General features: G+C 44.0%; 1 protein-coding gene across 1 annotated transcript in view; it reads right to left on the bottom strand.

Moving 5' to 3' along the window:
• LOC105980632 (chromosome unknown open reading frame, human C11orf63) overlaps positions 1-20402 on the bottom strand; it is a 44110-nt gene extending 23708 nt beyond the window's left edge. Inside the window, 2 exon segments of the mRNA XM_013009514.1 lie at positions 8039-8648; positions 20065-20402. Coding sequence (XP_012864968.1) covers positions 8039-8648; positions 20065-20402 — 948 coding nt within the window.
• Between the last annotated feature and the right edge of the window lie 2540 nt (positions 20403-22942).

Here is a 22942-nt window from a genome sequence, read left to right as displayed (position 1 = left end):
GTGCTAGCCTTGAGCTGAAGAGCTGAGGGACAGCGCCCAGGCCCAGAGTTCAGGCCCCACGACTGGACCCCCCCCCAAAAAAAAAGAGAGAGAAAGGATCTCTGTTTCATGCACCATGTGCAGTGTCCCACCACTGAGCAACCTAAATGCCAGAAAGTTCTTCCTGTGGGAACATGAGTGTGTCTCCCCACATTCCCTGTCTCTTTGCTCTCTGGAGAACCACACAACAGGAAACACCTGCAGCTTCTGACTTGGGGTCTCTTCTAGCCCTTCTCTTACTGAGAGGGCCTATTCAAGGTTTCTCTACCATCCTTCCTGTGATGTGTGACTCAGTCTAGTCACTTTTTTTTTTGAACTGGTGAAATTAGTTTGTAAGTATAGCTTTAGGGCTTTGCTCTTGTTTTGTTAAATTTCTGGGTAGGATGAGAAGCAGCCAGTTGTGTAACTGGAAAGAATCTGGAATTTGGACTCTGTTACGCTTTTGCTCACATTTTCCCTCTACTGTTTACTTTTAGTAATGGAGCCTGGTGTTCAATACAGAAAGGGCAAAAAGTATTTTAAATACGAAGTGATAAGTAAATACTTACCATTCAACACAGCTTCCCTGGCACAAAACAGACAAGTTGTCTGGCCTTAATCTCAAGTGCTACCTTATCTGTCTGAGAACAACTGCTGAGATAACTCACTGTTACTGCACACATGGAGGTACTACAGGTAGATCTGGCAGATGTTTCAAGATTTAAAAGTTGGACTGAATGTGGGAGGAAAAAAGGGGTTTTGCTTGAGTTTTCACTGCTAAAAGAAGGAAGCAAGAAAGTACTATTTGATCATGGACTTATTCTGAAATTGAGCAGAGGGAATCACTAGGTTTGCAATGCACAGCCTCCTCTGCAAATGGAAGACCTCACACCACTCAACTGTCTAACTTGTGCTGAGAAGAAATTTTACAATGGATGCTGGTGCTCCAGGCTAGGAACTGCCTCTCAGCAGTCCTAGAAAAACCTACCGTTACCAAACCCTAGGTTTCACGGGAGTTGCAAAGGTTTGGTCCAATTCCTGACACAATGTTACAACAGACACATCATTCACTTCAAAGAAAAATCAGGACCAAGATGGCCTGGTGCCAGCCAGAACGATGAATAAACCTACCCCTTAACTAAAAAAAAAAAAGAAAAAGAAAAAAGAAAGAAAAATCAGCCGTGCCCTGGAGGAGAAATGAAGGTCAAGAGAGTGAAAAAATATAACTAGGCTAACTAAGAAGGCCAGGAAAAATCCCTTTCCAACCTTAAAGAAGTGGTGAAAGAGAAAGAAGAGAGAGGGGGAGAGAAAGAGAGGAAGGGAGGGGGGAGAAGTTGAGCTCTTCTACAGATCTGCCGCTATGCCATAGAAAGAAAGGGGGTTTGGTTTATTAATTCAGTCTTTCAGTAGTGCCGTAAATTTGTACACTCACAACCGTGAGATCTCATATAGTTCTGCCATAAAGTTTACAGATTAAAAATGGAGTATCTGACATGTCCTTTGCTGGGGACGGAGGAAGTTGGATATTTCCATCCACAGGCTGTTTTGGTGGAACTTGTAGCTGAATCTCCCCCAGGGGACTTGCTGGGCAGGTAAAGCATACTTCTACATTATCTCTTTGAAAGTGGAATGGGACACAACCTCTGCCAGCTATATACTTTTTTTTTTGTGAACCATTCTATTAATACCAATCAAATCGAGAAAATGATCAAATGAAATTGCATTTTGAGCATCATAAGCTGTGTAATGTCTATTCTGTTAAATTGGGGCCTATAATTGCTTCTCTACTGAAAAGATACAACAAAGACAGCAATCATGGCATGCCATTATCCCAGACTAGAAAACCGGCCTTTGCCGGGAGGACTTCAAAGGCTTGCGGTTCTCGAATTGCATTTGGCTGCTATTGTTGAAGCGCAGGCAATCTTGATTAGGTGTTTACACTGAGGTAAGGCGCAGAGCAGAGAGTCGGAGTGCCTGGGTCTAGAGCCATTAAAAAATTGTACATTATGTTCCTTGCTTTGAAGTGAGGGTTTGTAGGTAGGAAAAGCAACTCAGATTGAGTACAGCTGAGCTAGACTGGGCTCCCACTTCTCTCAAAGAAACTCGGGTTCTTAGAGAATCAGACAGAGCCACAGAAAACAGTTCATGTTTTCCCCAGAGCTGTCATGCAAGTGAGTTAGGTGTACACACTCAAACTTACTGTGTGTGTGTGTGTGTGTGTGTGTGTGTGTGTGTGTGTCTGGCCCCCATTTTTCCCTACATTTTGGTTTTATTCCTGACTTTATGTAGGTTCTTTGTTAGGCTTGATGTTATTCCTTGATGGTATGCATTGACCACTTACACATGCCCAAGGTAGTCTCTCTCTCTCTCTGGGACAGTCAGTGGATACAATGAGCGCTTCTTTATTCACTTGGCTAATGAGTGATAGAAAGTATTTATTTTTCTTATTTCTTTTTTGTTGGTCGTGGGGCTTGAACTCTGGGCCTGGGCGCTGTCCCTCAGCTCTTCAGCTTAAGGTGAGCACTCTACCACTTGAGCTATGGCGCCACTTCTGGTTTTTTGGTGGTTTATTGGAGATAAGAGTTTCAGGGACTTTCCTGTCTAGGCTGGCTTTGAACCTGGATCCTCAGATCTCAGCCTCCTGAGTAGCTAGGATTACAGGCATGAGCCACTTATTTCTAATACATTTTGCTATTTTTTTTTTTTTTTGTCGGCCTGGGCCTGGGCACTGTCACTGAGCTCTTCAGCTCAAGGCTAGCACTCTACCACTTGAGTGAGTCACAGCACCACTTTTGGCTTTTTCTGCTTATGTAGTGCTGAGGAATCGAACCAGGGCCTCAGGCATGCAAGGCAAGCACTCTGCCACTGAGCCACCTTCCCAGCCCCTATCTGTGTTATTTTCTAGTACATCTCTCTAATACCTTTATGCTCGTCAGTATCAGCTAACCTGCCAGTTGTATTTATACAGGGTCAGCAAAAAAGAGCCAACACAAAAGGATGAGTGTCATCTCAATTTACCATCACCTTTGAAATGGTAAAATCCTGGGAACTTCCTGAATGGGCAAAGGCAGAATGAAAGAAAGACACAGCAGGGGGAAGGAAGTCCTACCGGTTACTTGGGGCTGGGTGGAACTCACCTATCCCCCTTCACCCGCCCTCCCTTCACCCCCACCAACCGAGGCCTACAGACTGGCAGTCACTAAACAGGCCCGGCCTCCGGTAATCTCCAGTCAGAGAGTGTAAAAGCCAGGTAGGAGCAGCCATGTTGAGTCTTTAACTCCCTTTTCCTGCACAGGAAAATTTTCCCCACGTTAATCCTGTTAGACTAAGATAAATCATTCCTAAACCTTTCAAAAAATTATTCTACCACTGCTGATATTGAGCTCAGCTGTATTTATTTATTTATGTCATCAGGCGTGAACTCTGGGCCTGGGCACTGTCCCTCAGCTCTTCAGCTCAAGGCTAACTAACACTCTACCACTTGAGCCACAGCGCCACTTCCAGTCTTCTGGTGCTTTATTGGAGATAAGAGTCTCATGGACTTTCTGCCCGGGCTGGCTTTGAACTGTGATCCTCAGCTTTCTGAATAGCTAGGATTACAGGTGTGAGCCACTGGTGCCCAGCAAGCTCAGCTGTCCTAATTATTGATGGGTTTGTATCACACAGATGTTTGGGGACAACACACATGACCTATTTGACTCTATGACTAGCTACTAAGAATGTAATTAGCCTGTGTGAGCTCAGTAAGAAGTTGAGAACAGTGGAACCTTTGGAGGCTCAAGGTACACACACACACACACACTCACACACACACACACACACACACACAATTTGTTTTCAGCCTAAGAATCCTAAGCATTTCACAACCTCCCTACACACACACACACACACACACACACACACACAATTTGTTTTCAGCCTAAGAATCCTAAGCATTTCACAACCTCCCTCCCATAATAACAGCAGTTACCTTCTTAAAAATACTTCCTTTTGCTGGTGCCAGTGACTCACACCTGTAATCCTAGCTATTCAGCTGGCTGAGTAAGGACTATGGTTTGAAGATAAGAAAGTCCATGAGATTCTTATCTCCAATTAACTGCCCCCAAAAGCCAAAAGTAGAGCTGTGGCTCAAGGGGTGGAGTACTAGCCTTGAGCAGAAAAGCTTAGGGACAGAGACCATGCCCTGAGTTCAGGCCTCAGGACCAGCACAGAAGAAAAGTGATCAATGATGTGAAATGTCCAGTTTGTGAAAGGGCATGCTTTAGTTTCATGGGAAGTTTTCTTTCCATGGAACCCTCTTCAGTAATGGGGATTTAACGAAGTGTCCCTCTCTAAGTCTGTAAGTCATACAAATGGGTAGTTGAAGCAAATAAGTACCAGACAGTGCTCATAAAGATGCCTTAAGAAATGTCTGGTATTGAAAAAACCATAAAGTTCAATTGAAATTACACTATCATAAGTGCTCTTGTGGTAGCACTGAACAAAATAAGAAAATCTATCAATCAATGAGCATCTACGGAGTTCCCACTCTGGTGAAGAATAATTTTTACAAGTGTAATAAAGGTAGAACTGAAAAGCACCATCAAGCTGGAAGATCTACATAAAAAGGAACTCTGTTTCTAATCAAATATAATTACAAAAGGATGATAATTTAAATAAAGGTACAGCTTAACTTATGGACCATCCAAAGTTCTAGTAAATTCAAAATGATGAGAAAGAATAGCTACTTAGAAACTAATCTTATCCAGTAAGAGGCTACAAATTCAAACCAAACATTCAACGATGAATGTAATGCATACTTAAATAAAGCTGGATGAGTATGAAAAGCTTCTACATATAGCATCTCCTGTGATCTTCTTAGTAATTCTGAAGCAAATGTTTACTTAAATAAGGAAATATAAGGCTTAGGATTATATGACTTGTCTGTGTGTGTGTGTGTTTGTGTGTGTGTGTGTGTAACAGTACCTGGGCCTGAACTTGGGTCCTCATTCTATCGCTGGCCTTTTTCTGCTCATCAGTTGAGCTATATCTCTATTTCCAATTTTGTTTTTGCTGGCTATTTGGAGAAAAGCCTCATGGATTTGTCTTCCCAGGCTGTCCTTCAACTTCGATTCTCAGATCTCAGCCTCCTGAGATCTAAGGATTGTTAACTGTGAGCCACCACTATCTAGCAGATTGTGTGAGTTCTAATATATAGTTCTAATGAATGAGGCTCAAAACAAAGTCTTTGACTACAAATTCCATTGTTTAAATTAATAGCACAAGATCTTTTTTATTTCTGGACTAAAGAAAAATATTTTAAATGACATTTCTTCATCAAGTATTTAGGTTCCATGGCAGATGTTCAAGTATGAAAGAGGTAAACTTTACATCTTCATAAACTAGAGACATTTGAGCTGAGACTCTCTAATTGTACTTCAAAACCAAAGCACCAAATTCTGTGTGTGTGCAATCCAAGTTACATATAAGTAACTTAATTATGAATTACAAATGTTTAAAGCTGTATCTGAATAACTGTTTTTTTTTTTGTGGGGGGGACTGGGGTGCTGGTCCTGAGACCTGAACTCAGGGCTGAGGTGCTGTACCTGAGTTTTTATGCTCAAGACTAGTGCTCTACTACTTAGCCACAGTTCTACTTCTATCTTTCAGTGGTTAAAATGCAGATGAGTCTCATAGACTCTTCTGCCTGGGCTGGCTTCAAACTGCCATCCTCAGATCTCAGCCTCCTGAGTAGCTAGGATTACAGGCTTGATTACAGCACCTGAACAGACGTTGAAACAAATATGTCAACTAGTTGGCATATGGTAACCCTGGACAGCAGCACCAATGGGAAGTGTGCTTAGTGAATCTTGCCAACTTGGAGTCAAACACCTGGGACCAGTAAAAAGCCCATTTGGTGTCTCTTTAGGCATATCTTTGAGGGCATCTGTAGAGCTTAACCCAGATAATCTCTGCCTGAACCACAGGCTGTAGGCCCAGACAGAAAAAGAAGCCATAAGTGCAGGCAACCAGCATAGGCCTGTCTCTCCCTGTCCCTGTCCCTGTGGGTCTCTCTCTCTCTCTTTCTCCCAGGTGACCAGGAGGTGAGCTGCTGTTCTTCCCCACACTGTGGTAGGCTGAGAGGGCTGAAAGGATGAGCCACCATGAGCTTCTCCTCCCCTCCCTCAAGGGCTTTGCTAGGTGTTTGATCACAATGATGAAAGCTGAGGAAGCGATCCTGTTCGTACAGTCTCTGAGGAGCCATGCCCCGGGGTGGGAGTGACACCGCAGGCCACTGTACAGGGACAGACAGACAAGCTGCTCAGAAGGGCCTCGTCATTTGGTAGATTCCTCTCATTTCTCATGGCTTAAGACATCCTTGTGGTCATAGCTTCCCTTTCCCTAGGGTCTGATACCTGTCAGGAGCTTTGTGTAAATTCTACAAGCAGTTTCCAAGACAGAAGTTGGTGCATATAATAGACGAGGAAGATAAGGTTAGGAAGCCACTTGCTCAAATATCTAGTGAAATATCAAATATCTATGTGGAAGAGGCAGAGTTGACCCCAGATCATCTGACTCCCCAGCCAGTACTTGGCTTGGCTTTTTCTCCCCACCCGCCCCATACTGCCATGCTTCCTGTAGAGTGCAGCCACCACGGTGGGCTGGGCCAAAGCTCTGCCAGATTGTGCGTTTCTCTTCTCAACCATTCACATCTCAACTTGAAAGGATACTTCCAAAGAGACCTTCCCCAGGAACTTAGCTACTTAGTTATATTTCATAGTAATTTAGTGAATCAAGTTTCTCATTCTCCTTTGAAGTATTGATCAGCATCTGAAATTGTTACCTGCTTCTTGTCTGCACCCCAGGTCTGGAAGGTACATGCCTAGAGGGAGCTCAGGCTGTCTTATGTTGTTAAATCCTGGCTGTAGAGCAGGGCACCCCGCACAAGGGTAGTGCCCAATCATACTTGATTCCTGGTTGGTCTAGTGTCTCTGTAAGAGCCACATGGTGGCTGTCTACTCAGGACCCCCTGGGTAGATGGTGGACTCCATTTAGAGCCTTCTCTTGTCTCTATAGATGATTGAATAACCTTTTCTATATTTATATTTGCAAAATATCTGCAATTTCTTTCCAAGAAATTACTAGGAAGGAGCAGAATAACATGTATAAAGCACTTAAAGCTCTTCTGAACCCAAACTAAATTTCATCTTCAAAGAAATGTTACAATAAAGATAGAAGGGTGGCTCATTTTTCAAAATACAATTTCCTTTAATGGCAGATCATAAGTTTGACTCAAATGCTAATGAGTCCAGACAAATACTTTTGGCTCCCCAACCAACAATAAGAGCAAGGCTGGGTCCGACCGCGATGATCAGCTGCCCTCTAGTGGTTTTGCCTTGAACATCAGTTCCTGGCTTCACACATCATGAGACTGGCATCATATTTATTCCAAGGACTTTTTCATGTATAATCAACAGAGCTATGAAGAACAGCAAAAAGACTGTGCAACTATTGAACACAGAACCAAACGATTCCACTGTGGTCCACACACATACAAGCAAAAATATGCAACTTAGGTGCCCTGAGTGCAAATCTCAGTACTGCCTAAATAAATAGGTGAGTGTACTGGTTACTCCTGTAATCCTAGCCACTTGTGAGGAAGAGAGCAAGAGGATCATAATTTGAAGCCAGCTTGGGTAAAGAGTTCTCTCGAGATTCCACATCAGCCAATTTAAAAAGCTGGCTATGGTGTCCTGAACCTGTTACCCAGCTGTTCAGAAGTGTACCTAGCAGCGTCACCACCCAGGCTGGTCCTGTCATAAACTTGAGAAATGTGTTTATTCCAAATATAACTAAAGCAAAAAGATCTGGGGCCTGGCTCAAGCTCAGTCCAAGACCCTGAGTTCAAATCTTAACACTGACAAACTCTATGATTTTTTTCTGAGTGGGGAGATACTGGTTTCAGCACTGAAGCCGTTGATAGTTTTTATTTTGTCGTACAAGCAGGAGCAACATAAAGACTGCAGTGAAGTGCGGTTGCCATGACATCATCCCAACAGAAAGCCATTCCAAACAAAGGCAAATTCAGGTCCAGCATTTGGGAAGAGATGTGTAAGTAGCCATGACTTACCTGCTCTAGGTGAAGCTCCCCCATTTTCTTATTGTGAAGTTGAAGGTAGGAATCTGTTTTAGGAATGGGTAACCCCAAAGTCAGCTTGTTCTTTTCCACGAAGTATTGTTTGGACTTCCTTCTCCGACGGCCATGTCGTGTCCCTGGCAGGAAAACCTCGTTATGTGAACTTGAACTCTTCAGGTTCTGAGAGAGGTTGCTGGATTCCTCCCGGTCACTGTCACTTAGCTCTAAAAAGGACTCATTGCGATGGTCTCCCTGCTCATAGTTTGGGCTTAAAAATTCACTTCCAAGTAAGGAGACTGCGCTCTGAGAGCTTCTCTTCTCTTTGTCGGTTCCACCCGAAAGTTCCATGGACGGCTCCTTGGAAGGGTAGAGGGGAGCCGAGGGCAGGGTTTCCGAAGAACTGCCTGCAGACCGGGGCAGTCCCTCCACTGCCAACAACCGCACCTCCTCTTTCCTCTTCTTCCAATTCGGATCATATCGCAAGTCTGAATATTTGTCATCTGTCGGTTGTTGACTGCTCAAAGCAGAAAAGAAATGGCAAGTCCTCAATCAAAAGCAATCCACTGACTGTATTCAGCTGCTGACTTCACTCTTCCTACCATCTACAGGCTAAGGGCCTATCTCAGACTCAAAGGAGACCCATGCACTACAGATACAGAGTAAGTCTTAATTCCTCAAGTTCATTTGAAATATGCCATAAGACAGAGGACAGTTGAATTCTTTTGTTGTTGTTGTTGTTGGTTGTGGGACTTGAACTCTGGGCCTGGGCGCTGCCCCTAAGCTCTTCAGCTCAAGAATAGCGCTCTACCACTTGAGCCACAGCGCCACTTCTGGTTTTCTGAGTGGTTTATTGGAATTAAGAGTCTCACCGACTTCCCTGCCAGGGCTGGCTTTGAACTGCAATCCTCAGATCTCAGCCTCCTGAGTAGCTAGGGTTACAGGCGTGAGCCACCGGTGCCTGGCTGGACAGTTGAATTCTAAATGCCAGAAAACAGATGAGGATGGATGTTTGCAACATTAATCCAGTGAAGCACTGTGGTTCAAAGACTGTTAGTACTTGCCATCAGCAAAGGCCCAGGCTTTCAGCTGGGGAAAATAGAAGTGCAATTCCCATGCCAGCTGGTAATATGCACATTTGCTTATTTATCTAGGAAAGAAAGTATAGCCAGTAATATGCACATTTGCTTATTTATCTCGGAAGGGAAGTGGGGTCTGTTGCCTAGGCAACGTTCACCTCAGCCTGCTCCTTTTGGGAGGAAAGCCAGGCTCTAGCCCAGCTGAATGCCTACATAGGCTCATCCTTCTTTCCAGTAATTTTTTTTCACTTTATTTTGTCTTTGAAGAGGTTATCAAAGGTTATCAAATGTGCTACAGAAAGATCCCAAGGCTTAGAATCAGACCGTGGTTCACTGAATGATTCCTAGTTTGCTGGTCATCAAGTCTATGCATATAAAACTCACTAGACAGGCTACTGTGACATGAGAGCTACAGGAAAGACCTGTTTGAATAAAAGGTTAAACATATAGTCCTGTCCTCATGACCCCCAATCAGATCTCTCCTTTTCCCCCACGACAATTTCAATTTGAAAAGTGGCATCCCCTAGTCTTTACAAAAAAAAAAAGGAAGGAAGAAAAAAATGCTGGTAATATAGCATATTTAATAGCCTCTTTGATCTTCAAAAGCTAAATGGGAGAGATTTTCCTTCCTGACTACAGTGGATGAAATCTTCTAATCAAAAAGAAAATGTAAATCACCCCTGGCTTTTTATGCTATTTGGTATTCCTGTTTGCAGAGGACATAATTTTATGCCCGGTAAACAAACTAATGGTCCCCATAATGCTAATTTACTCATCTTAATGTGGCCCTTGGATTTCTTTGATTTGAGAGAAAGAAAAAACTGGAGAAAAAGCCAAAAGTCCCAGGCCTTGCTAAATTGCTATTGTGAATTATTTTAGTTTGCATATTAAAATGGAAAACTTTTTGAGATGCTGTTTTTCAACATCAAAATGTCTGGAGGAGAATGGTCAGGAAATAGGACATCAAGCTGAGCCCCGCCCTGCCCTGGCACCCTGGATAACCCGCCCTGGCACCCTGGATAACCTGCCCTGGCACCCTGGATAACCTGCCCTACCACCCTGGATAACCTGCCCTGGCACCCGGATGGCCTGCCCTGGCACCCTGGATAACCTGCCCTACCCCCTGGATAACCCGCCCTGGCACCCTGGATAACCTGCCCTGGCACCCTGGATAACCTGCCCTACCACCCCCTGGATAACCTGCCCTGGCACCCGGACGGCCTGCCCTGGCACCCTGGATAACCTGCCCTGGCACCCTGGATAACCTGCCCTGGCACCCTGGATAACCTGCCCTGGCACCCGGATGGCCTGGCACCCTGGATAACCTGCCCTGGCACCCTGGATAACCCGCCCTGGCACCCGGACGGCCTGGCACCCGGGTGACTTGCCTTCAGGGTTTTGGTCAGGAGGATTCTCCTGCATGTCACCAACCCCAGGAACTCTAAGAGCCAAGGGATGGTGTGTGTGTGTGGCGGGGGGATAATGAGATAATGGGAGGGGGTAACAATGTTCCACAAGAAATGTACTCATGACCTTACTCATGTAACTATAACCTCTCTGTACAGCATCTTTACAATAAATAAAAACATTAAAAAAAAAGCCAAGGGACACCAGGCATGGCTGGCAGGGTACAATCTACACTGGATGGACACTCCTGGGCTCTTGCCGAGGACCTGTCACTCTACATGCGGCCTCAGTTGGCCAATCATGTTCTCTCTGAACCAGTTCATCTCATTTGCATAGAGTAGCTCAAATGCGTTTTCTTTTTTTAAGTTATCTTTAAATAGCTGTACAGAGCTTCAGCTCGGGAGTTGGTGAGTGCGTGCATCTTGATTGGCGCTGCTTGTTTCTTAAGGCTGCACGACGACCCACACAAGGCAGCATGTCTTAGGGACCTGCTTTCACACTTACTTAACTTTGTGCTGTGATCGCTCCTGACTGGGCCCCAGCACCAGGCCATGTTCCAAACTCTGCAATGTGCCTGCCATAGGCACAAGAAGCAACACATGAATAGATGCTTCTAGAAAATAACTATATTTCTAAAAAAGAAACCAACAACCCGTCAACACAAACATAGTATTAGGTATTTATTAAAACCAATACTAAGGACTGGTGTTGGGGGGGTAGTTGTTCAAGTGGTACAGTGTTTGTGAGGCACCGAGATCAATCCCTAGTATTGAAAATAAAGAACAAACCAACAGAGCACAAAACAAATCACGACTCATGAAGCTCATGCTTACAATTCCTGCTACTTGGGAAGAGGAAATCAGAAGGATCGTAGTTTGATGCTGGCTTGGGCAAGAGGTTAGTGAGACCCACATCTCAACTAGTAGCACAACTGTTGACCCTGCTACAAGGAAGGGCAGTAGTTCCAGGCAAGCCCAGGTTAGTGTCCTAGAATGGAATACTAGGCCTCAGAATAGGGACCTAAGGTGGAGGTAGTCAGCAGCTCTGTCCCAGTCTCTGCCTGCTGTGTTACTCCGTTGTCATGGCTTGCCCTCCCATGTGTGGACTGTGTGGACCATGCTTCCTGCTGAGAGAACTCAGGAGATTCCTCTCTCCCCAGGGCTGAAGTTATTTCAAGGGCACTGAGCTGCTTTGTGGTGATCTGAATGGTAACCTAGAGGCCCATTTTCCGAACCCTCAATTTGAATCTTGACTTGGCCTGTGTGAGGAATCTCTGGGCCATAATTTAGGGGATGGAGCTGAGAAATGTCAGCATTCCTACCTGTTCAAGTAGTTTAACAACTGTTGGAAAAGGATGAGGAAGATATAATTGGGGGAATTAAATTACTTTAGATCTTCAAAAACAAACAAACACCAAAAACTGTACTACCTAGCCTCAACCAATATCCTTTCTTACGTAGCTTCTGAAACATTCACATATTACATAGAATGACAGTTTGAGTGGAAACTAGATAAAAGAGAAGATTTGAAAACAAACCAAACACCATGAGTTGCTTTTGGCTGAGGAAAAAATGTTTTTTGAGGGCTGGGAATGTGGCTCAGTGGTAGAGTGCTTGCCTAGCATGCATGAAACCCTAGGTTCGATTCCTCTGTACCACAAAAGCAGAAAAAGCTGGAAGTGGTGCTGTGGTTCATGTGGTAGAATGCTAGCCTTGAGCAAAAGAAGCTCAGGGATAGCACCTAAGCCCTGAGTTCAAGCCCCAGGACTGGCAAAAAAAAAAAAAGTTTTTGTGGGCTGGGAAGGTGGCTCAGTGGTAGAGTGCTTGCCTTGCATGCATGAGGCCCTGGGTTTGATTCCTCAGCACCACATAAGCCGAAAAACAAACAAACGGAAGTGGTACTGTGGCTCAAATGGTAGAGCTGAGGGACAGTTCCCAGGCCCAGAGTTCAGCCCCCACAACCAAAAAAAAAAAAAAAAAAAGAGTTTTTGAATGGATTGCTGGAAGAGAAGGCCTATAAATGAGTACATACAAGGACAGAGTTTGAAAACATGGCTTTTAGGAAGGCTTTAACAATGCTGGACTCTAAGTAAGATGACTGTCTTAAAACCTTCCATAATCCTGTCTATATGGAAGACTTGGAGCAAATGGGAGGTGGTGTTTTGCAAAACTGTGAGTATGGAAAACTGTAACACTTCACAGGAACAAATCTAAGGGTTGAAACAGAACATGATACTAAAGAACCCCATTGTCCTGGGCTTGTGTGCTAAGCAGCTCAATTGTGTTGTGTGGTCCAGGTCAACCCTCGGGGACACAATGCGTGTGAAGAGCCCTTTCATCCGTAATCATCCACACACAAAGCACGCGCCTCTTTCCTCCCCATTTGATAGAAAGGTTACCCAGACAATGCGTCCACAACCCTTTTGTTACGGCTCAGACAACAGATGCCGGGTATCCTCTTCAGAGGCCTGGGTTAGAAATGGATGTAGAGAGTGAGGGTGTGGGCTGGGAGGGGGCAGTCTCACAAGCCCACGCCAGGATATTTGCTGGCTTTAATGGACCCGAGTTGAGTACTCACTGTGATAACTTCAAACAAAATAAAATCAAATCTCCGCTTAATGAAGAGCCTCATACTCAGTTTTGTATGCAATCAAAAAATTAGTAAAATTAGAGCATGTTTCTCGTACAATTAACATCCTTTGCACTCACGATAAAATATTCAATAACTGGCCATTTTGCCTGTTGAGGAGGTGAATAAAAGCATTGCTATTAATCATTTAGCTGTTATTTATTTGCCACTTTATTTTAAGTAGGCAGTTAGATTGAAACTGCACATGTTATTACTGATTTAGGTTTAATTTAATCCTTTTAAACAGAACAATTATTCTTAATTTATATGCCATTAAATCTTTTATGCATATGAGCAGCAAACTCAATTTCTGTTTAAGTGTAAAGTTTTTAGTGTTTCCCTAAGAAACAAGAAAACTGACAATTGTTTCCAAGGATTTCTGAATTCTATGCTCATCTTAATCTTCTAATCAATGGCTTTTTAAGTAAATAAAATGCAATACATCCAAAAGATTAAAAATTCACTTTTATAAGTGTGAAATAAAACAGTTCCAAAAGTGTACTGAAATGCTTTGTGGAAATTATTTGCAATCTAGAAAGAAAATTTCATTTAATGAAGGCATGTGTTTTGATTTAAAAATTAAAACAGTTTAATAGAAAAAAAGATGGTTTAATGAACTGGAGAGCAAAGCCTGCCTACAGAGGCACACTGCAGTGAAGGGACTGAACCGTTACTTAGTGAATTTTGTTTACAGTAGTTACATCTTGGTGAAAATTGCAACAAAAATCCTTTCTTTTTCTTCAACAACAGAATTTTGACTGCAAAATAATGAGATATTTGTCCCAAATTCTCTTTAGGATCAGACTTGATTCAAGGACAATGTGTGATTTACAAAACAACAAAACAACAACAACAACAAAAAGAGCATGTGTTAGTTATGGCAAATGAAAAACTTAATGCTGCGCTTGTATAAAGTTACGTGCTGCGACCCCAAGGCTGTGTCTTCATGAAGAAGTACAGGGTAGCCCGGTTTTTACGGTAGAATCCCTCTCATTCCACACCCAGAAGGCTCTGGAGTTCCCTTTGCTCTACTAAGCAATGGCAAAGACATGGAGATTTCCATTTCTAAAACTTACAGGTGGTCACACTCCCTTTCATTAGAGTTTCTCATGCTTTAAAGGTCAGATGAATGGCTTTGGAACTCCACTGCAACACCATGGGAAATGCAATGGACAGGTCTGGGCCATAAGGATGTGGGCTGACCTGGAAAGGCCTGACCCACTCTAAGAAACCCCTACTTTATTAACTGGATTGGGTCCTTCATGAAAAACTCCTCAATGTCAGTATATGTTTAGAAAGTCATTCAGGTTAAATTGAACACATAAAAAAAATTATACCAGTCCAGTTTTTCTAACTTGTCAGGGTATGAAACTAAATAAAGATGTAAAGATCATACATTAAATGATTCCTTTAGGAACTTCTTTACAATCTTCTCTTTCCTCTAGTAAACTCGCGGTGTTGTGGGTAAATTGTGGGTGTTTGTTTTTGTTTTGGCTGCAGTGGGGTTTAACTCACAACCTTGTGTTTGTTAGGCGTTCTTCCAATCCATAGGTGAAATAAATTTATAGTTTGTGAGGTTCAGTACTGTTTTCTTATTTTAACACACACACAAAATGCAACCTGCTGGGCACTAGTGGCTCATGCCTGTAATCCTGGCCACTCAGGTGGCTGAGATCTAAGGATCGTGGTTCAAAGCCAGCCTTGGCAAGAAAGTCCAGGAGACTCTTATCTACAATTAACCACAGACAAATCTGGAAGTAGTACTGTAGCTCAAGTGGTAGAGTGCTAGCCTTGAGTAAAAGGAGCTCAGGGACAGCACCCACGCCTAGTCTAAGCCTCAGGAACAGGAAAGGAAAAAAAAAGCAACCTAGTTTTGCAATAAATAAGGAGCGAGTGGCTGTCCCTGGGGGCAGCAAGCCCCAGGAGTCACCACGGCCTTAGCATTTCTGGCTGGGACTCTGCCTTTAATAGACTCAGCTCATGCCCAGGCACACGGTTTCCCTCCCCACGACTGCTCATCTGTCACAGTGGCACCACGCCTGCCCCAAGGAGGTGCCAGGGTTTAACTAAGGCATGTTTACAAGGAACATAAAGCAGAAACACCCAAAACCTAGGCCAAAAGTCACTTTGAGTATTTTCCTGTGACATGAATAGATAATCTACATGCTAGCAGCTATTCCCCAAATACTGTATGGAATCTCCTGGAACATGGCACCTCATGTATTAGAAAAGCTTAGCCAACAATGGCCTTAAGTCGAAAATCTACAGGCAGTAACAGGAATGAGAGATCAACATGGAAGAATCAACAAGAATGAAAGCTGACTTCTGGAAGTTACTAGAGTGTTCTTCATAACAACAACAGATATAATAATTTTCTCAAGGTAATAATATTGCCTAGACTATTAGAATTGGCCTCAACTGCCTTTCCTTATTCGCTCTCTCTCAAAACAAAAATGAAACAAAGACAAATCTACAATACCTGTAAAGGGTAGTGAGCTATCCTGGGTTTAACTGTTAAATGTTCACAATGTTCTACTAGATTTCCTGGGAAACTTGGGAAGGAATGTAACCCTTGAGCTTCAGTGCTCAGGAAGCCCTGCTCAGAATCACTGCGCCAGAGTTTATTCTCCAGCACTCCTCTTCAAGGCCCATAAATCATCTCACATGATTCATCAGAAACACATTCTAAAAGCATCTGAGAGGAACAAATAAAACAATAAAAATGCAAATTATTGTTACCGTCTTTTTTTTTTACTTTCAGACAATGCTCATAGATTCAATTTAGCAAACAATTCTTCACTGTTTCATTTGTTTCACATACACAGATGCATTGAGTTTAGGTATCATTCACCTTCCATAATTTCCTTCTCTTCCTTCCTGTCCCCTCTCCCGTCCCCTCTCCCATCAATTTCTAGCACGAGGAGGTTTATTGGAAAGGATATGGCCCTCTGTGGACCCTGGCAGAGCCCCCTGGAAGCCAATGGGTTTGCTTCCTGTGGGAGGGGCTGAAGGACAAAGGCTAGCAGGACGGCAGCACTCATGTGAAACGGCGTGAGTGTCTACTGTGAGGACATGGTATCCTTCAAACAATTGTATTTCCTCACCAAGATTTAATATCACATGCATATTTAGTTGGTACTGGGGTTGTTGTAGCTTTAATCTTTACAAGAGAGCACAAGAATCCTTTACGCTGGGAATGTGGCTTAGTGGTAGAGTGCTTGTCTAGCATGTGTGAAGCCCTGGGTTCGATTCCTCAGTACCATACACACAGAAAAAACCGGAAGTGGTGCTGTGGCTCAAGTGGTAGAGCATTAGGCTTGAGCAAAAGAAGCTCACGGAATGTGCCCAGGCCCTGAGTGGCCAAAAAAAAAAAAAAATCCTTTATGAGCTCAATCCACGACTACCTACTTTGATACTTAGAAGTTTAGGCTTTGGGGTTAGGACAGAATTCAATTCAATGTCTGACTTTGCCACTTTGCAACTACATGTACTACATCATATTGAAGTCTTAGTTCATTATGTATAGAAAGGGGTTAATAATGGCTCAGGGCTCAGTGGTAGAGTGCATACTCTGCATGTACCTTTCTCAGAGACTTGTGGAAGGAGAACAAGATTGTATACGTAGTATAAACTGTCTTACAAATATTAGTAATTGTATATGTATTCCTATTGACAAGATGCCTTAGACACACCCTGGGCAGTGAGCTGCTGCTGATAAAAAGAAACCAAGGGGGGCTGGGAAGGTGGCTCAGTGGTAGAGCACTTGCCTTGCATGCCTGAGGCCCTGGGTTCGATTCCTCAGCACCACATCAGCAAAAAATTCCAGAAGTGGCGCTGTGGCTCAAGTGATAGAGCGCTAGCCTTGAGCTGAAGAGCTGAGGGACAGTGCCCAGGCCCAGAGTTCAGGCCCCATGACCAGACCCCCCCAAAAAAAACAAACAACCAAGAACCCGAAGTAGAAGCCTTCAGATGGCTCCAGGTCTGAAGAGGTTATTTTGGTGCCCTAGGCATTACATGGAGCTCTTTCTTCATGAGTGCTGAGTGTCATAAGGCTTGTTCTGGAGTGGGTTAAGGACTGTCACATGAAGATCCTCTCTCCACTCTTCCCTCATTCAGTACTGTCCAGGCTGATCCAATTTCTATTAAGTAAAAGGTTTTCTATAATCCATATACACCGAACTATAGCTTTCACTTTGGGAGGTTCTGGTAACATCAAAACACAAGAGTAGGGCTAAGTGAATTGCCAGGCAGCTTTTAAAATTATTGCTTATAAAAGCAAGAAGAAAGAGATTTGTTGGGTTTAAGGCCAGGCTTTGACTAATTCTTTTTGAACTACAATCCCCAGAATGCCACCTACCCTCACAGAAATGAAAGCCTACTTGAATTTCACGTTGAGAGCTTGAGATCAATTTATTTGTATCACAGCTCATAACTACTCAGACATGAACAATACACCTAAGGTTCCTTAGACTTAAGGCAGAGAAAAAGGCCAATATCCAACTGCATCTGAATTACATTTGTGAGACGTTCAGTATTTGGCCAAATGCTTTGCCTCTGTGTCCCTTCCTCATATGGAGCTGACCCTCCCAAGTCCAATGAATAAAGCACAACCCTTTAACAATGACTAGAGTTAAAAATCCACTTTAACCCTGCCCTGTGTCGTAAAGGCTATCATTAAACACTTCCAAGGCAAGTCAGGAGGAAGAAAACAGCATTATCCAAGGACCTCTGAATCACAAGACTAAGAATCTAATTGGAAATTTTATTTCTGTAAGCATTATTCTCTATTTTGGAAACATTAAGTAGTAAATTGTCCTTTGGTAAAGAACAGGACTAAAGTCGGGTCCCTTAGCAATACACAAAAGAAAACCATTCTGAACTCCTGGGGAAGTAAAGTCATTTAATGGATTCCTGCTTTGGTTTCTTCATTTTAAAAGTACAGATAAGAAATACTTTGTACAAGGCAGGGGATTTTTTTTTCTTTCTCATGCTCCCATTTCTGTAAATAAAGCGACTACCATTTACTACCGAGGAGATGATGAAGCTCTTTGGTTAGAGCCAGGATGAAAACAGGTTGAGAGCATGAGTCAGACCACCTGAGCTTTCTGCCTGGGCCCTCAGTAGACACAAGGGGTGGGCATTAATACAACCTCTTGAAACCTCATTTGAAACCTCTCAGATGGGATTGTTGCAGTATCTTCCTTCCCAGGCTGGGGCATAAGGATTAAATGAGATAATACCTGTGGTGTTCAGCACAGAGATGACATCCTGACAGACATTCTGTTATTGTTGTTGGTTGATCTTGGGGCTTGAACTCTGGGCCTGGGCACTGCCCCTCAGCTCTTCAGCTCAAGGCAAGTGCTCTACCACTTGAGCCACAGCGCCACTTCCAGTTTTCTGGAGGTTAACTGGAGATAAGAGTCTCATGGACTTTCCTGCCTGGGCTGGCTTTATACCTCAATCCTCAGATCTCAGCCTCCCGAGTAGCGAGGATGACAGGCGTGAGCCACAGGCGCCAGGCTAGGCCCATGCCTTCTTTGGTTTATTCCTTTAACTTTCACATTTAATCAGGCTCTGCCAAGCTCTTCATGAGTACCAAAGTTAAAGCATACCCCACAAAACACAACTGGGGGTATTCCAATATTACAATGTCCAGCCTGGGCAACTGGATGATCACATCATGGCATATTCTAGGCAGTGGAATACTGTAGCACAATGCAAATTCACACTTACAAATACAGAAATAAACCCACAATATTTTGTTAACTAAAATGAACCAGTAGCCAAAGAATGTGGATATATTGATCTCCTCTGGCTATACACATGAGCTTGACAGAGTAGCAGATGTCAAAAAGTCTGGGGGACTGTGAGGCCTGGGAGCTCCCAGGCCCTGTGGGTGCTGTGGAAGATGCTTATTCTCCTGGGAATCAGCCTGCAAACATCTGGATGCACACACCTTAATGAAACTCTGTTTCTAAGGGCCACATAAGGTGTGCACAGGGCATGGGGCAAAATGGCAACTGGAGATGACCCAAGCACAACTCTGTGTGTGTGTGTGTCCTTATGGTATCTCTATAAATGTTATTATTATTATTGTTCCCATTTTTTATTGTAAAGGTGATGTACAGAGGGGTTACAGTAAGGTAATCAGGACCCCATATTTACTGACAAGGAACCTGAGACCCAATGGCATTACGTGTTGTTGGCTAAGGCCACACAGCTAGTAAGTTGCAGAAGCAGTATTCAAACTCATAAGGTATGCCTCTCTCTCTTCCCCACTTCTCTCCCCTTTTCTAGCCAATAGTTTTTAATACCTTCTGCACGTTATCAAATCATCTAGCACTTTATTAAAACAAAGAGATATTGCTGCGTTATTTTATATTCCCTTCCATTGTTAGGCAGCTCATGGCATACAGTTAAGTCTCATACATGCATCTTGATTATTAAAATAAATCTGTGTATGATCAGACAAGACCTGGAGATGGACTTCCACTAGCCTGAAGAAGGGAGTGAGGTAGGATTCTGCCCCCAATTATTTGTACTTTTTGACATCCACAGCAATGTGTTCTACCACCTGAGCCATGGCTCCACCTTTGGATTTTTTTTTTTTTGGTGGTCAGTTGGAGATAAGAATTTTCTGCCTAAGCTGGTTTTGAACCTCAATCCTCAGATCTCAGCCTCCTGAGTAGCTAGGAGTATAGGCTTGAGCCACCAGCGCCCAGCTTCTACTTTTTAATTTAAGAAGAGCCACATTGTCCCTAGATGCTCAGAGAGCTGTGTCACACACTCTGGGAGAGCATCAGCAACAGTGCCGAACACAAGCCAGTTCCTTACCTGTCCCCAAGGCGGAAGTCTCTCTCTTTGGCCATCTGAGCTGCTTTTCTGCTTGCTTCCTCTTCTGTCTCACTCAGGCTTTCCTGGTCAGGGTTGTCTTCCTCTAAGCTGTCAGGCTCCATATCTTTGTTCTGGTCTTGGCCCTCAACTTCAGACTGGGACTTAATCTCTTGGGTGAGGCTTTCTGAATCTGATTCTAAGGAGTCTTTTGAAATCTGATTTAAGTCTTTCTTAAAAGGTGGATCTGAAGACTGGATGCTTAAGTTGGCATGATGGACAGGAGAGTGAACGGAAAGCTTGGGAATTAGTTTATTATTATTCATCTTGAAAAAATATAAAAGTTAACAGGGGATACTCTTGTTAATAGAACCAGTTGGCTGATATTTACATGTGTGACTAGCAAAAGCATGACCTAAAAAAATTACATTTCTGTTATTTTTGTGACTACTGAAATCTTGACATTGCTGTTTATCAAAAATTTCAACAAGTAAGAACCTTGTTATAGTATCTGCAGGCTCTTACTGCATCCTTTTGTGTGTATGAGCAAGGCCAATTGGACAAATGATTGCTTTTCTCTGTACAGAAATACATCTGATTTAGAGCTCATAAACAGCCTGAGTAATTGAATGCAGCTTATTGAGGAAATCAAATGGCTGCTTGAAAGCAGATTCTTATTTCCAGGTTCCAAGGGCTTGTTATAAACAAGCCAGGATAAAGCCAAATAGGGGATAATTATGGACAGTACTTTGATGGCTGTATTTCAGATGTGCAGGGATGGATGGATCTACCTATCTATCTATCGTCTATCTTTCTGTCCATTCCTCTGAATATCCACCTACCTACCTATCTATCTACCTACCTACCTGCCTCCTATTATCCTGTTCAGTAGGAGCCATGGGTAGAGTAAAACAGGTTCAGAGTCCACCTTTTGGAAAGTAAGGGAAGGAGAGAGAAGAGAGTGTTTTTCAGAGCTAGAATTATAAATGGGGGTTGTGTTTGTTCCTAGATCTTATCTTGGGCAGCTATAAAATTTGAAAAATGACTTCTTTGCCAGGTGCTCGTGGCTCACACCTGTCATCCTAGATTCTTGGGAGGCTGAGACGTGAAGATTGCAGTTCAAAGCCAGCCTGCGCAGGAAAGTCCATGAGACTCCAATTAACCACCAGAAAACTGGAAGTGGTGCTGTGGCTCAAAGAGCTCAGGGACAGCACCCAGGCCCTGAGTTCAAGCCCTACTACTGAAAAAAATAAAAAGACAAATGACTTCTTTGATACAAAGAGTGCTACTGGAAGAGGAACATATTTTAGTTGACATTATAGGAAGACCAATCTTTGCTCAGTACTAAACAACAGCACAAGAACAAGAATAAAAACCGGTCAACAAAAGATTTGGTGGCAATCTGAATCTTGCCACCGAGCAACTCACAGCAAGGCTAGCTGACCACCTAACGGATGCCATCTTGGGAAAACTGGAGTGGGGGAGATTTGGCTTGAGTCAAACCTAAGAGTTAATTGGACCCCCTAAATTAAGAGCTTGGTTCCTAGTAAATCCTTACTATATGTTTCAAAGGGTTATTGCCATGACCCCTGAGATGCTTTATGGAAAAGATGCTTTGGGTTCACATAGGATTGAAAGATGATTGTTTAGATCGTGTGTCCTTGTACGTCTACCTAATATTTCTACTTCCGTTTATTTTTATCTCATCACCTTTATGCCAATTCCCCCTCCCCCATAAATCAGGTCACAGAAACTTTACCATTAGAGATTACTATAAAATTGGTTTCATTGGCTTGCTCATATACTATTGGCAAAGCCTAACTTTCCCTAGCATTACTTGGTATGTTGACCTTGTTGCTAAGGATGCTAAGGAACACAGACAAAAGGGAATGTTCACAAGCACACATGAGCTGTTAATAGATTAACACATCATTGCCTAATTTTGCAAGCTGGTTTGCTGTAGTCTCTCATTTTAAAAAACACATATTACACTCCGCCGATTTATTTTAATACCAATAAGCTGATTAACTTGCCTTTTAGGGTGTTTTTTTAGAAAGGGGTAAATACAAACACGTTTTAACTGAAAGTCTCCATACACACCAGTTTTACCATAAAAATTAAATGCCACTGCCGTAGAGGTCTTGAAAAACAAGCGTAAAATAATCAGCTTGGAGAGTGAGGTGTATGTGGTTCAGTGGTAGAGCATCGGGGGCTCTGGGTTCAATTCCCAGCACCACAAAGAACGAAAACGAACTCGTGGCTTCGCCTGTCCTTTCATAAAATAATTCGGCTCCTTCCTGCCACCTAATAGTGTCTGGGGACCAAGAAACGGCTGTGACGGCCTCGGCCCCGGGGACCCCGGGGACCCCGACCTCCGGCCCCGGGCCTCGGGTCCGGCCCGTCCTCGGCCCCGGGGACCCCGGGGACCCCGACCCTCCGGCCCCGGGCCTCGGGTCCGGCCCGTCCTCGGCCCCGGGCCCACTCCGGGTGACGAGGAGCCGGGCCCGCTCACAGGACGCCGGGCAAGGGCGAGTTGCCGGGAGGCAGCTGCCAGGAGCGACGCTCGGTTTCCCTCCCCGCCGTCCCCGGGGACTGTTTTAACGTCCACGAAAACGACGGGCCGGGAGTCCGCGGTCCTCACCGGCCGCACCGGCCCGGCCCCCGGGCCCCGGCCCCGCCTCGGCCTCCCGGTCCTCCCGCCTGCCTGAGGGCTCGGCCCCGATCCAGGTCCTGCAGGTGGCTTCCCGCGGCCCTCCCCGCGGCCCTCCCCGCGGTCCTGACCGTCCTCTGCCCTCCCCGGACGCGGCTTCCGTCACCTGCCCGGCGCTCCCGGCCGTGACCCCGGCCCCGCATCCGCCTCAGCACG

The sequence above is a fragment of the Dipodomys ordii genome, unplaced genomic scaffold, assembly GCF_000151885.1.
Source record: "Dipodomys ordii isolate 6190 unplaced genomic scaffold, Dord_2.0 Scaffold10, whole genome shotgun sequence".
Classification (NCBI taxonomy): Eukaryota; Metazoa; Chordata; class Mammalia; order Rodentia; family Heteromyidae; genus Dipodomys; species Dipodomys ordii.
The sequence above is the reverse complement of the archived record's forward strand: the minus strand, read 5'-3'. Positions and strand labels throughout refer to the sequence as shown.